Source organism: Amblyomma maculatum, chromosome 1 (assembly GCF_055883805.1).
Source record: "Amblyomma maculatum isolate TAMU_Amacu chromosome 1, ASM5588380v1, whole genome shotgun sequence".
NCBI lineage: Eukaryota > Metazoa > Arthropoda > Arachnida > Ixodida > Ixodidae > Amblyomma > Amblyomma maculatum.
Window position 1 is genome coordinate 53,220,958 of NC_139344.1, and position 15,789 is coordinate 53,236,746.

Sequence of the window (15,789 nt, forward strand, 5' to 3'; positions counted from 1 at the left end):
TCTGGGACAGCAACTGGTCAAGGTCGTTCCCGGCTGCTCCGGTGTCTCCCGTTCTCGCTAGCCAGCGTAACGCAACGAGTATGGCAGCCTGAGAAGCAGGGAGTGGGCCGGCACCGCACGCTCCCAGTCTATAGCCGCGGGAAACATGGCAGTAAAAAAAGAAACGAAAGGTGAAGAAGATATGAAATGAACAGAGGGCGGTGCAGATTAGGGCCAAGGGCGAGGAGGATCACTCGGAAAAGCAAGTTGCCCCCTACATGCTCTCGCGCTTCCTTGAGAGCCTCGAGTCAAGCAGCGCCTGGCGGACGGGAGGCGGAGATGGCGCTCCCCGATTGGGGAACAAAGCGGGTCTCCGCCGCACACACTTTTGTGCTTCTGCTCGCTTTCTTCTTCCGTCTGTTTTTTTGTCTAGTTGCGTCCTGTCTGACTAGGGTTTTTCGCTTTCGCGTTACCTTGTTTATTTTTTTTTTTTATGTGTGTGTTGCGCCTGTCGAAGAAGGAATCAGAGGGGAGCTGCGGTCAGCTTTTTGGAGGGAGGCAGGCGGCACCTGACGACCCGAAATTCCAATTTCGGTCGGGGGTCGAGGGGCGTTGCTCACCGACTCCGTGCGCCTAGTCACGTAGCCACGATGCTGTTAGGGACTCTTACTCTACGACGGGCTCCTACACGTGGCTCCGGATCGCCCCGACTTGTCTCGGTCACTTCGGGATGCAGACGTGTAAAGGGCCCTCATCGACTAAAGTTAATGAGAAACAAGGGAGGGGTGGAACTGAAGAAAAAGACAATAATTTTCTGGTAAAATTTTGAATCATATTAGGAAAAAGGAGTCTTCTGTGCCGTGATTCGCGATGCCGAGGAATAACTTGAGCGCGGCGATATAAGTGGCCCATCTGTCAAGAGGACCATCCTGGCCTGCACTTTTTTGAAGTTCTTCATTTTGCCCATTGGACATGTCAGATTGCTCACAAGATGCGCGCTTTTGGAAATAGAAAACGCTTGTTGTCAGATAGGAGCGTTAACAGACGTGTAGAGCATTGCGTTTATTATTTGGGGAATACCGAAATAGACGTCGGCAAGCAAACGTCTCATTCCTTCCGCACCATGAAATCTAAACACTCTGTACCTACACTTGTTCACAATGGAGAGCATTTCTGGCGACGTTGTTGCCGACTATTTGCGGCTGTTTTTCTTTTTTTTTTTCAAGGACATTTTCATACACTGCAGTATAATGTGCCATTTGCAGCCACCACAATTACAAGCCTCTTCCATTTTATATGAATGCGTCGCTAATGAAAAATGCTGATTAATAAAGCGTGAGGTTATGCTTGCAAAGACGATGGCACAGCTCTTGGTTCCAGGCAGCTACAGAAGCCAAGACTCAGTTTACGAATTGTTACGTGCTGAATTAATACTGTCGGTTTTGTAACAAAGGGTTCGTAATAATTTCAACCACCCGGGTTTCTTTAATGTTCAACAAAGTCACTAAACCAAGCCGGTTCTTTTCGCATTTCGTTTCTACCTAATGTGACTTCGGCGGCCCAAATCGAAACAATGAACTCGTCCTCTGTAACCCCCCAGTATTATTTATAACTAATGAAAACATTAACTGAGAATTCACTCATCAACGATGTCGTTCTCCTCGCTGTTAGGACACGGTTGAATCTGAGTCGGGGTACAGGTATGATTTCTCCTGTTTCTGACCCTGGATCGGCTCCTATTCAGTTATGCATCTATATAAATCGCCCGTTAGTTTCATGTCGCGTCTTCTGCGGCGCCATTTCGAATAGGTCGCTTTGCAAAATACTCTGGTGCACCTTCATTTGTTAGGCCGACTTCATCATCCACTGCATAAGAAAGTGTTGCCGCCATGTCTGCTTCGTTTTTTGTTTTCTTCGTTTGAGGAGGCCACGGCATCTGAGAACTTAAGGTTTGTTTACATTTGATCACAATGAAAGCCCGTGTTTGCTTACGCAGTCGTTACTGCGGGCATTATTAACCTCATCGTCTTTTCACCTCAAAGAGAAATGCGGTCTCCGTGTGACAAAAAAGTTTTAGGTATGCTCGACATTGAGATCCGCGTTCTTAGCCAACACTTTCTCCTCCTGCACCCTTGGCTCTCTCCTCTCCTTAGCTAGCCCCGGGCACGCGTGGAGCAGGGCTACCATCATCAGTAAATGTAACGTCTAGAATCCTCTGCTTTTCGTAGTCCTCCATTTTCCCACTAGCCCAACACAACCATGCACTACACCGATGTGGTTGTGGTTTGAGCACCGCCGTACGATTTGAACACCTGAAACTACAGCTTGCGCGCGCGAACACGCAGTTATGTTCAATTACACGGCAAGGATTCATTCTCAGATACAGGGAGGCACACATACAGGCTCAGCTATCCCCACCCTGAAAGAAAAGAAAGAACAGAATGAGTTTAGAGTGTAGCGAGGGATCTAGTTTGCCTGCGACTGCCGTTCACAGCTTAAATTTTGGCATGCCTTGGGGAAATTTCCTTACTCTGTTATTTTTTTAGGCCATGTATTGGTATACTTTGATGTCACGCAAATGTTTTTCATGTTTTCCTTTTTTGTCTCTCCGGCTGTTGGTCAACACATTTTTTCATGTCATTACGTTGCCTCTGTTTGTTAGTTTTGCAGGTGCTTTGTGTGATTCATTGCGTTTCTTGTGCGCTGTATATATGTATACCACTCCTGCTAGGACCGGAATACTGGTCTGCAGTATCTTAAAATAAATAAAGCGTACTGAGACAGGTGCTAGCAACTTTCAGATGCACCGTCGTTAAGCTGAAAAAAAAAAAAGCATATCAAAGATATATGCTTAGAGGTTGGCCTGGTAAATGAAGTTCCGCTCATTCTTTTCGGCTTATATAGGCCAGACCTCTAAAACGTAGAAAAGCTCTGCTTTTGCCAGCAAAATTTTAACGAGAGGAGTAATAACAGCATAGGAGGCGTCGATAACATCATATATGCGTTAACTCTCTCCACAGCTGTGTTCGCGTTCTTTTAACAACTTAAAAACTCCGAGCTTATAAAAAAGGCCGCTCCAAGCGACAGAAGGACACTTCCACAAAAACTCTTGCGCAAGCCTGTGAGGCATGCTCGCCATTCCCTTGTTTTGATCAGATTAGCTATAGAATTTCGTGTACATGGGGACAAGAATTGATACTCGTCCATGCGAATAAAGAAGCATGCACGTCGCAAGGTCCGGTTTCCACTGCCTGGCCACTACGAACCAACTCGAGTTCGAAGTCAGGGTAGAACAGCGATCTCATCCGCTGCCTAATGAAGTGCTGCTAGATTCGTGCCAATTCTGCGTTGCCACATGGAGCTGTACGTGGTGCTCGCTCAGAGATAAATGCCAGCGGCTGCAGTCGACGCAAGGTCTATTCACCTTGGCCGACGCGCCGGAAAAGCATGCTGTCAGCAACCGTTGACGTCTCTCTCGCATTCAGTGACAAAAACGATGCTCTGTATGTCTTGAACAGCACAGGAGAGAATCTGGCAGCGCTTCACTCACTCGCAGATGAGAGCAATGTAATCGCTATACAATTGTGCGCACGCAACGTGATGTCGTGTGGTACTTTTTAAACTTACAGACTTCATTATTTGCCGAATAAAAACTACTGCGCTAAGGCTACGTCGTCAAAAGCACCTTATTCGGACCATTTTCGTGGCTCTCGACAATTCTCCTATGTACTGCTTAGCGTTAAAAAGCCACATTTAATAAGGTTCATTAGTTAATGTTAGTTAAGTTAGCAGAACAAAAAAAAAATGTGCTAGCCTATACCTTATCTAAATCCCAACAGCATTAATCTGGTTTCATTTTGTAAGAACGCTTAGGCTTGATCTTGGTCCATCTTAGGCGGGACACCGTGTATGTGGCCCAGAGCCGCCCAGGTAAGTTTCATATTGGCTAGCATGAAACGTGAGATTTTTGGCTAATGTGGTTACGAAGTAATAATAGGCGTTGCTTGTCCCAGAAAAAGTCCCATGTAAAACTACTTGTGTAAAATAAAAGCATAGCAACTTGTTACCGACTTTAAAGAGGCTGTGAATATTGTTTTTGCGCGAAGCAACATTTTGTTTAACGCGTTAGGGTTAAAAGTCCCCCTTCTGCGTAAAATCGTGCGTTGTCGGCGTTCTGAGCTAAATATCATGAGCATGTCTCTGGCAGGGGATATGGCGGTGCACTGACTGGTCGCCGGGTTGTGTGACGTCACAAGACCAGATCACTACGACCGAGCTGGCAGGAGCTGCCTAATTGGGCATCCCCTTTAAGATTGGAGGGCGAGATAAGGATCGAACCATCCGAGACCAGTACGAGGATTCCGTGTCTGACACGCTACTCTTAATCCACGCAGGCACAGTCGTGTACGGCTTGGTTAAAGCGGTGGTATATATATACTCAGGTCGTGTGGATTGATCTGCGAGAAGGTTTTAAGTATCCGTCAAGAATTACATTGTCCAGCGGAGCTCGAGACAAACCCTGCTGTAGCGCTGAGCTGCATGTCTAGTTTGAAAACAGCCACGATTGAATGAAAAATGCGAGGCGCCCAATTTTCCTGGGGCCTTGCTGAAAGCAATAAAAACTAAATTCAGAAATAAGCCTCACATTGCGAGGAACGTTTATGCTTTGCACCCAGGCTAAATATTTTTGAGAGATAACAAAGGATTTTGAAGTATGTGAAATTCAATAGAAAGGACACCATGTTCTGTACCCTTTTTAAAAAATGATCAACGATGTCACTGAGTCGAAAGTGGAAAGCTTTAGCCACAATTTATCATCTGTATTCCTACCAACCAGTTAACGTTCAGTTTGTGTTACACTGCTTGTAGAAATAGACGGCATGCTGGAATTCGCTTTTTGTGTTAGCGGTGTCCGTAATTTATTCAAAGACGTGATCCAGGCGAAAGCGCGTGTTCCTAATAATATTCCCATCGCAATTATTACACGAAATCGTGCGGAATTCGTTATTCTTTTAATTAACGTAGTTGTTTCAAAAGTCCTTCAATGAAATCGCCTTTCTCTGTGATTGCAAGTTAGCGCGCCCTTATAAAAATGGGAACATCCTTTGAGTTCAATGTGAACTCAAAAAAGTCAGAAGGAAGCAACTTCCTCTGAACTGAGAATTGGCTACTGATTTTGAATTCACAGTGAATTAACTTTCTCTGACCATCCTGTGAATTTCCTGTGAATTTCCTTTGAGCTCCCAGGGAACAGACCATTGTCAGTTTGAGTTGAGTTCACAGGCAGTGGCCAATTATTGGTTCAAAGGAAGTTCGAAGGAATCATGACTATGGGATATTTGGTGGATGTTCGAAGGAAGTAGGTTCAGACTGAAACATTTGTTTGTATGAGCTTATATTTATTTGAATAGATGTACTTCCTCTGTTTAGGCCTTGCAATTAGGCCTGCTTTCGAAGACCCTGCGACAAAAAATTGGATCACTGTCCACAATCCCAGTGCAAACTTGCGCAATTGCCGGTGACCACCTTGGCTAGTACTCCATTGAGCAAGCAGGTGTAGGCTGCAAAAAGAAAAAAAAAACATTAGAAGCATGACTGCAATAAACAAGCTAGAGTCTATCCAGCCTTCCTTAGCTTTTGTAAATTAAATATACAGAGCACGGACAGTGTGTGCGCCATGCAGGCACCACAGCATTATGAATTAAGGCAAGCATTATGGCCCTGACCATCACTGAAAAGTCAGCTGTTTGGACAATATTTCAGAATGCTCTTGCATCACATGCACAGGCTATGAGCTCGAGGACTTACAGATAACAGCATCCAATTTTGGGCAGCCCAGTGCCTTTTTTGGAGCTTGTTCCTTGCGGGCATTGCAGACACGGCCATAGAGTGAGCTTTCTTCCAGTTCTTCGGGTGAGAACACAACCCGCACCAAGTTACATGCAAACTTTGTTGCTTGATTGCCCGCACTGAGTTTCATGCGGTCAATCAACTGCTGATTTACCATAATATTGCTGCCAATGTGCACCTGCTAGAACAAAAAGCAAATATTAGTACTATGACCAGTATTGTAACATACAACAATATTCCTTGATATGCAATAAGAAAATGAAGGGGCTTTATAAACAACAAAAAACTTAGACCAGCTTAAGAACAATCAAAGAAATCCCAAAATGCATAATTAAGGTCATTTGTTTGCAAGTAAAAATACACATTCAAGAAGCCGTACTTTAACAAGTACAACAATGAAGGCATACGAAAACTATTGGATGTTTTTGACACCTTCCCGAGCGGTGTTTTAATCTAATTTTGAGTCAGGCCAAACATCTTTTAACATTTTTATTAGTGTAACCTGACAATTGTGTAATATGTATTTAAAGTAACTAGCCAAAAAGAGGGCACATAATGCCCCGCAAAGGATTGAGCGCTAATAGTGCATTGCTATAGCAGAAGAAAAAACAAGAAATAAGAGATTCTTTAACGACCTAATTTATGCTTGCATTTCAACAAAAAAAAAAAAACAGATTTTAAGTCAGAAAATAAAGGGATTTACTCATCATTAACATTGCAAAGGCCATTAAAAGCCAGTTTAGACAGAGCACAGTGCCCACATTGTCATCTCCTGTTTAAAAATACTAACATCCTTTTCGTACATCAGAAGCTCAACCAATTAAAAAAAACTGCCAATGAAGGTTTAGCAAAAGCATGCACTCCCTGCTCTGTATGTGCTACTTTGAGGCAACATTTAGTTTCCAGCTTGCACAGGTAGCTTTCATAATTTAACCCCTCAAGTGCTTTGGACAAGCAGCTCGTCCTTGCAAAGATGCCCTCAAGCCATTTTGGACGAGTGCTTGTCCTTGCAGGATAGATCCTCACCCTGAGAGTTTTAGGTGAGTACAGCGCTCCTCTGTGGCTTAGGTCATGCGCCATTTGACAAATGGCACCACTGACGTTAACTGCTTTTTGTTCTACCGCTTGAAAGCCTTTTAAGCAGCCTTAATGAGAAAAATGGTGCCTGGTAGAGGCAACGCATGCACTGTTGGCCCGTCATCGCGGGAAAGAAGCTTTTCTTCGTTGCCATCCTCGCCATGCGAAGATGGCTCAGACACCAATTTTTGCATTGTTATGGGAAGTGAAGACGACAGTGATGACATGAGTAGTTCTTCCGACGAAGATGATGACAGCTCAGACGATACTATTGCGAGTTCTGTGTCAGTGGATGAAAATTGACAACATTCCGATGAAGCCCCCTGGGCTTCCATTCTTGGTCGTCCCTTGTAAAACATTTCCAGTTACCTCGCTCTATGTTACTCGACTAGATTGCTGCTTATTGGCGGGCAGTTGATTTTTCACGTAATGAGCAATAAACTTCACTGCGCTCATTTGACTTAGTTTCTGGTTCAAATATTTTTGTCTCGGATACCTCCTTTTTTATTACACTACCAATAGAAACCAGCAGTAAAAATAAAAACTAAAGGGACACTTAAGCTCCGCCTTTAAGGGTATGATGCGACCAGTGTAGGCTACCACCCAACATATAAAGCCCTGCTTTAACCAAGCTGTATCAACATGTCTGCGTAGCCTAGATGTAGCAAGCCTGACTCAGCATTGAAGAGCACTGGAATGTTGATTCGTATTTCACCTTCCCACCTCAAATGAACGACCGGAGTTAGCAGCTCCTCCTAACTTTTGGATATCATGTGGTCTCGTTAAGCCACACAAATCATCGAAGAATGTGTGTTCGGCCATGCCACTTGCCAGCGCCATGCTCTTGATGTTTCACTCACAACACAGACAACAAATTTTCATGTAATGGGGCCTTTAACGATATCGTAATTTTAAGCAATTTTAGCGAGAAATCTCGAAATAATAGTGCTCAAGGGGTTAAAGTGAAATTGAATTATTGTTGGATCAGCTTAAGAAGCCACAACTCCTTCTCAAAGGAGACCCTCCTGGCAATACCATGGTGGTTAATTGCCTTTGACTTGCCAGAGTGACATTGCAGGTGGCTGTCAGGTGCAAGTGGATTATATGCACATTAGCTTGAATACCATGATGACTGGCCCAAGTCGCTAAAATGACTGATTAGAGGAGCACCAGCTGCGTCATTCGAGTTGTAGTGCAAAAAGATGGCCTTCCGAGATCGATAACCTAAGAAATTGCTGAATATTAAACAAGCTAATGGAAATCTCTTTTCTGATGAAAAGGGCTTTGCTATAGCCTAAGCGAAGTATGCTCAACAGGAAGCATAAACAAGAGTAACCTTGCACTTCCGATCACTACAGCTTTCACAAAAACTCTTCCAAATCAATATACACACGAATGAAGTAACAGTCACTAAAATGAAAGGAAGCAGTTGGGATTTTTTTTCATGGTCGTTTTGACGAATTTAAGAAAATAGCACTGTCTGTCTTTTGTCGTTTCTATCAAATTGACATTCATTTAAAAATATCATTATGCTACTAATTATGCAGTCTGTGAGCCCAGCCTCATAAACAGCATCCCAGCCAGGGCAGCCGCTTTTCAGTGGAGCCGAAACGCAAGGTGCCCGTGTGCTCTGTGTTGTCGGTGCACGTTAAAGCACCCCAGGTGGTCGAAATTTCCAGAGCCTTGCACTACAGTATCTCTCATAGCCTGAGTCGCTTTGGACATTAAACCCTAAGAGCCAACCAATCATAAAGAGCATTGCTTCTTGCCTATCTCTGAATTCAGTGACTGCTGACTTCATTCACATGGATAATGAGCTCCTCGTTTCCCTATCCCTGCACACTTCTCAATGGAAGTGCATGACTTGTGGCAGTGCTATCATAAAGCTAGAACCAAGTTCTTGTGTGACCCTTAAAAAAGTTTCATCGAGAAAGGCAGTAATGAGCACAACCATGCAGACACTAGACTAAAGCAACTAACCTGAGCCTCGGTTGGCAGCACAACTGCTTGTGTTGTACACGCAGCATTATTAACGGATTCCGTCAGCTGACTGACCAGCTCAGCAACATCTGAAAAAAAAAACAAAAAAGGAAAGCCGGAACAAAACATACTATTTCATCACTAGCAGCAGCAGCCCATGTAACATTCACCACAGGAGAAAAGCCTTTTCTTTGCCCTTGACTGCATGACCAACCCTTTTCTGTCACCAAATGCGCCATTCAAAATTTAGCTGCTAGACACTGGCATCACTCACGCACTCAAGGCGCCCTATCAGCGGTACATAATCTAGGGGATGCTGATAGCAATTGATGAAGCCAATGCTGACATCCCACTTCTGATCTCTTTGTTCGCTGTGGAAATGCCTGGATTGAATTAACTGCGGAGGACGTTGTAACTACAGTGCAACTGACGGGTGCTGCTATTGCTTAGAATGAATTCATGGGTGCGAATGATGCTGCCGAGATAGCTGTGAGCGCTTTAACAGAAGTTAGTCAGATCACATCCCTGAAACAGTTTGTCGGTAGTAAGGGCCTTGAAGAGGTCAGCATGCAATATACATGTATGGCGGCAGCAATACGCCATACATTTGGACAAAGGCTGACACTCGAGTGTGTAGCTGATACTCGATAGCCCATGCTTCACCTATCTCGTGTCTGTCTTTCGTGTCGACATTTGCTAACATGGTGTAGTGACCGAGTTAAGTTAGGCAGATTGCTGAGCCAGGTGCCGAGCTTGGACAAGTATAAATTTCCTGTTGTGAAAAAAAAAAAAAAACACCACCTAAGTGACCAAAATGGCACAGGAAAATGAAGCACATGCCATAAGGATTCCAAGGTCCAAGACAGGACGAGGCCACATATGATAATTTCATACAAATTTAGATTTTTTGCTGTCCCTCCTGCGCTCATTCTAGATGCACCTCATCATATGCAGGAGACTCTGAGGTTAAAATCTGAGGGAATCAAGGGTTCCATTCAGATACGCCATCCACAGTAATGCAAGAGCACCACAGACCTGCCACAGCCATCTGGCTACAACTTATACCCCGTGAATGTGTTTGAACCTAATGCAGCTCTCCGGGTTCACTGGAGCGTTGTTGTAACCGACCGCTCCAGAACAGAAAGGAACCCAATCCCGCGCCCGTTTTTCGGCCTCGGCTTGAGCAGCACAAATCAGCACAGGTGCTCACCTTGAGTGGCATTTGTTTACCATGCATTTTCATGCAGCTATCACATACGACAACAGGCTCAATCTCAGATGCATGCCGATCCCAAGCAATGACATGTGACACGCAAGTCACTGTAACACAAACAAAGCATGCTTGCAGAGCAGGAGTGGCAGCAGTTCATCTGCTACGTGCACTGCAAGCATGGTGGTTGGTGGCGTCATGCAGCAGCGCCACGGTGTAGCTGAGCACTACTGTACACCACCTATAATGTGTCGCAAAGACAACTACAGGAGGAACACCAATCCTAATCCTCAGTGTAGGGGGAACCTTATTGCAGCAACATAATCTTACTGGTGCTTTTACTAGGACGTGCTACAGACCAAGAGGTCTTATTCATTTAGGAGTTAGCACTTGAATTTGTTATGCTTTACGTAGCATCTGGTGACATAGCAAATAATTTCAGTATCATGGCAATGGAGATCAGGATTCCAATGGCTTCAGAAAAAAGCGATCACATACCAAGCATCTGACGTGCTTCATCTCTTGCGGCCTTATATTTCTTCATTCTTTTTTTTTGCAGACCCCACTTCATCCTCAAGCTCCAGGACTCTCTTTTTTGCATCTGTTGGCTTAGACATTTTGTCACAGCTGCAGCTTTCCTGCAAAACGACATGTGGCAAGGTCTATTCACTAAATTGTATTTGCACTCAAATGCATCATACAAAATTATTCAGTATAACGCATTGTGGAGATATCTGGTTCCACACATGAGATTAGCAAAATAGTGACCAAATGAAGACCACTGACAAGAGAAACGTAGCATGGACACTGTTTAGGGTTCAAAGCAACACTTCTTAAGGAGGACCATTAGCCCTTGAGCAAACCTTGGCACAGAAAAGGACATGGTAATGTTTAACTGCGAGCTGACACCATCCAGCATCACTACTGCTCAAGTGGGCAGAATGCCCACTTGAGCAGTAGTGGACAAAACAAAGGATGCATTTCCAGAAAAACAGTTTGAGCTCCCACGCATACCGTAAAACATAGCCACTCTGCTTTATGGTAGGTTCATGGTGTTTTATGTCCCAAAGCGACTTAAGCTATAGCGATGAGGGATGCCGTAGTGGTGGGCTCACCTGGGGTTTTTTAATGTGCAAATGACATCATACAGTACACAGTCAACTTGCATTTCACCTCCACTGAAATGCGGCCATGAATGCTGGGATTGTACCCATGTACAGTCGTGAGCTTTATGAAAGGGAGTATGCGATCCCGTGGCAGATAGCCTCATCCAGAAGTAGTGGCAAAGTGCAACGGCAGCATTGAAAATGAAGTGGAGAGAGCGGTGCCCTTCCACCTGTTGGCCGTACCCCATGCACTGGGAGCAACTTTTACATCGGCAGCTAAAAATCATTGCAGCATTATGCTGTTGGTAACTGATATCACTGCTTGCTTTGCTATGCTCTGGCCTAGCAACCCAGCGTAGGCTGGTAACTCAGGCAAAAGCGGCAGCCCAGGCCACTGGAGTCTTAGAATGGAGACTCCACACACTGCCTCCCCACCACACACAGTTTTTTTTCCCCTTTTTTTTTGTAAAGTTTTCTCTCTCTGCGCGAAATCTGAGGAATGGCTGGTAGCGAAGAAAGGAAGCATGTTTGACGCTTCAATAAAAAGCAACAAACAAATGAATATGAAAGTAAATGAATGCGACAACACGTTAGGCGCTTTTATCTGCTTAAACTTCAGTCGCCTGCAGCTGTGAAAGCGTCCGTTTCGCTGCTACACTACCAATTGTCTCGGAAGGAGCACCCTGGGCATCTTTAAAACTTGTTCTAAATCAGCTTCAATAATCAAGGAGCTGCCATTCTCCATGCCGCACCGTTCCGAGACGACGATGCGGGCAGGGTGTTTTTTTTTTTTTTTTTTTTTTTTTTTATATAGAGCCCAAATTGGGAAGCCTACTCCTGTTATCACGAAACACCGAGAATTGCCATTTGCTGTGTAAACAGGGAGAATCAGGTCCACGTAACGACAGCAGCCGCGTTTATTCTACTTCTTATTTCCGCAAATTCAGTTCATTATGCATTTTTGTTTTAATTTCACGCAATTCCCGGAATCAACTGTCTACCTCTTTCACCATGTGCACTACTGTCACCTGCCGGTTAACACAATGCGGTCGTAATGCGGGCATGTAAACGACTTCGCGACACGACTCACCGCGAGTAGCAAAGGAAGGTGTTTCACAGGTAAACATTATTAAGACACGAATACGAAAAGAGACAAGAGACGTTTGACTACTTACCCACTCCGAGAATGAACGTAGGAGAGTACGACCCCTCCTTCCACTGGGCATGTAGTACTCCTTGGTTTGGAATAATCTTCCAGTATTTTGGATTATCCATCAGTTTCGCCTGCAGTTCTTTTGATTGTAGGTTTCTACGTCCCACTTCTGAGCGGTCGCCCATTTAACCAAGACATGATCGGCCATTTGCACTACTCACGGACGAACACAACGAACGCGAACAATCAACTTCCTACGGTCATGAAACACATAGTGAAGCATGCCGCCGGCTGTTTTCACGAAAACGATAGCGCTAGAGTCTCAAGCGCCATTGCAAACTTTTAAATGCATTTTTGCAAACTTCACAAACTTTCAAATAAAAACTTATAATTTATAAACAACCTTAAACGTTTGTTTTTTTAGTAGTAATATGTGATGCGTAACAAAACACAAAATAATTTAAGCAAAATATTGCCACAAGCAGTTGCAGCGCCCTTTTTTTTTGCTGCGGAATTCTTGTGGTGCATGTCAATCTTCATTGGTTTTACTCGCCGTGAGAACGTTGGTTTTACTGGCAGTATTCGTAACCTCGGCTGCGGCGGCTTCTGTGCGGGGTGGTACCGGCGTACCGACGTCGCTGACGTATTAATTGCTGGTCTTTAAACTGTGATAGGAGGTAAACGAGCTTGACTTTCGTGAACAATGTGACATCCGGTACTAGGCACATCTTGAAGTGCATTTAACTGCAGGCTTTTGAAGCCGTTATCGATGGTGCTGCGGTAACCGCCTACCCGTCGAACGCACTGGAAATGCCACCACGGTAAAAGCGTACTTGCGCGACGTCAACGTCGCGCCGTACCGAAGTGCACTAAATCACGACGGAAGCAGGCCGCGCTTGCTAACAGCGTCGCCCTTGGCGTCGCTGCGAGCCAAGAGTTGCTAAAGTCCCTCGATAATTTGAAAGTAGCGACACTCTCCTCCACTCCGGCACTTTCCTCCTCGAATATCCTCGCCCGCCGCCTGCGCGCGCTGCACACGGCACGCTTTTTTGGGCAGCGCTCCTTCGCCGTCCGGGAAATTGGCTGGCACGCGCGCGCGCTCTTAAGTTTGCACTTTTTCCACGCTCTGTTATTGAATAAAGACACGAATAAGACATGTGACTTGCTTGTCTGTACCGCGAGCCACATAAATTAGCGTCTCGTACGCGCAATGAAAGTGCAAATTACGAGCGCTTGCCGCATGAACAAAAACCGCTTGCTGCATACACCTCACATTCCTTTTGACTTTTCATTACCGTGTGTCTCAACCCGTCATAATATATTAAGCATAATATTTACTATATATTTTAACATTCTTGAATATTCTCAGCATACTGATGCTGAGTTAAATGTATTTTCACCTCAAACTAATTTTAGCGGAAGTAAAGTTTATGCAGTTGTTAACGAGCGGAGTTTCATTAATGCGATAGTTGTTAACAAGAGGCTGGAACAAATGCTTTGATGGTCATCCTAAAATTTTTCAATAAGGTTTAGACTGAGGTTGGTACCGCGAAGTGCACATGCAGCTGCTTAGTTGTTTTCGTAGTTAAAAATTTTCGCGGCTGCTTGAAAACGATCGAATATCAACTTTTTTCTGTTAAGAATGAAACGGATCTAGCTCCTGCTGTCGGCAGCCTTGAAGTGACGTCGAGCCGAAACCGAGAGCCAAGATCAGGGCACCGATTTCCCGTCATCCGTACCCCAAAATTTGGCCCTGTCGACCACCGATACTTCACCTTGTCGGAAGTTCATCCACATTGGTGTCAACTCTAATTTTAGTATGACCAATATTTTCTTTTTCTTTTGCTTTGACTAGACTAAAGAAACGTGACCCACAATGCTTTCAACTCTTTAGTGGCAAAATGTGGAAGAAGTACAGGCCTTATGTCGATAACTGCGACAGGATGCGCACGTACAAAATACTGCTATGTCAACTCAAGACCAAACAGCATTGTTTTCTTTGTACACACTAGACCTCTCGGGTCCAAGGCCGACGGCTACTCTACGCTACGAAAATGGACATGACGCCCGTTAACTAGGCAAATAATTAAGGAGGCCCACCTAAATTTGGAAGTAAAGACTGAGTTGGCCATACGCAAATTAGGTTATAAACACCAATTTCCAGTCAGACTCGGACCAGGTCAAATTTTGGGGATTCAGAGGGCCACATTTCGGGGGTGGCCCTCCTAGATGGGTAGATTACCACTGAATTTCCCACACTCAAATAGGTCGGACACTAATTCTGGTCCGATTCAGGCGAGGACAAATTTCGGGGGTCCAGAGAGCTAACTTTTGGGAATAGGCCACCTAGGTTTGGAGGCCACCATTCAATTCGTCATACGCAAATTAGGTTGGACACCAATTTTGGTCAAATCGGACGAGGTCAAACTTCGGGGGTCCAGAGAGCTAAATTTTGGCAATGGCCCACCTAAGTTTGGAGGTAATCCCTGAATTCGCACTACGCAAATGAGGTTGGTCATTAATTTTGCCACCTTTTGAAGTGGCCAAATTTAAGGGGTTTCTGGGGCTACATTCTGAGGGAGGCCCACCGAAATTTGGACGTAACCAGTAAATATTCAAATTAGGTAGGACATCAATTTTCGTCAGATTAGGATGACGAGGGTCTAAAGAGGCAAAATTTTGATGTGCGGATATATATACACTATGTGGACAAGTTCTGCGAAAGAGTCCTCTAGACTCTCCTGCGACATAAACCTATTAATGAATTAACAATCTCCTTCATTGCACGCGTTAGCGCTGAAAAGCGAGACCTTTAGTTCAGACATTAAAGCGGCTATTGTATGCGCATTGTATGCATCAGCTTTCGCTATTATATAGCACGTTGAGCAGAACCATGAAGTCAAAACAATAACGCGCATAACGGCGCAAAATGATTAGTGAATTAAGTGAGATTATCAGCTTTATGATGCGCTTGCAAGCAGTTTCATGTCGCTTGGAACAAATGCACAGTACGTCGCAGAAGCAGCAGAGGTGACTAGTCTTCGTCGGGGTGAAGTGCTTGCGGCCGATGTTGTTGAACCACTTTTTTATTCGAATGGTGGCCTTCTTTCCGCTCGGAATTGCGAAAAGAACGAAGCCTTTTTCACGACAGCTTGTGCAAATAAGTATGCCGCAGCTCGGTATAGCGCTGCATTAAAACAGCGCGAATAGCGCGAAGTGCAAGCGCGGAATGCTAGGAAGCTCGCTCCTACAAAACAGCGGCTGCCTAAAAAATGGCGCCGGCTAAAAATGAAAACACAAAAAGAGCGAACTTTTCGCGCGCTTTTCCCGGCGACGGCCCGCGGAGCCAATCACCGTTGAGAAGAGCGCCGATGGGAGAGTTGAGAGAGGAGGATCTGCGAGGGGGCGCGGAGCGGCGGCAGTTCACAGAAAGT

The 15,789-nt window shown here is 44.8% G+C and overlaps 1 protein-coding gene across 2 annotated transcripts; it reads right to left on the reverse strand.

Moving 5' to 3' along the window:
* Positions 1-5,357: 5,357 nt before the first annotated feature.
* LOC146202387 (uncharacterized) lies at positions 5,358-12,627 on the reverse strand. Of its 2 annotated transcripts, none has more exons than XM_084588142.1 (5): positions 12,378-12,627; positions 10,595-10,734; positions 8,887-8,975; positions 5,788-6,010; positions 5,358-5,540 (listed from the first exon to the last, which is right to left on the reverse strand). In XM_084588142.1, exons 2-5 carry the CDS (start codon positions 10,695-10,697, stop codon positions 5,458-5,460), a joined length of 498 nt encoding a protein of 165 aa, XP_084444268.1. In that variant the 5' UTR covers positions 10,698-10,734; positions 12,378-12,627; the 3' UTR covers positions 5,358-5,457. The 2 variants fall into 2 exon arrangements, with proteins under 2 accessions (XP_084444268.1, XP_084444269.1); XM_084588143.1 differs by having other exon boundaries at positions 5,788-6,007; positions 12,378-12,626.
* Between the last annotated feature and the right edge of the window lie 3,162 nt (positions 12,628-15,789).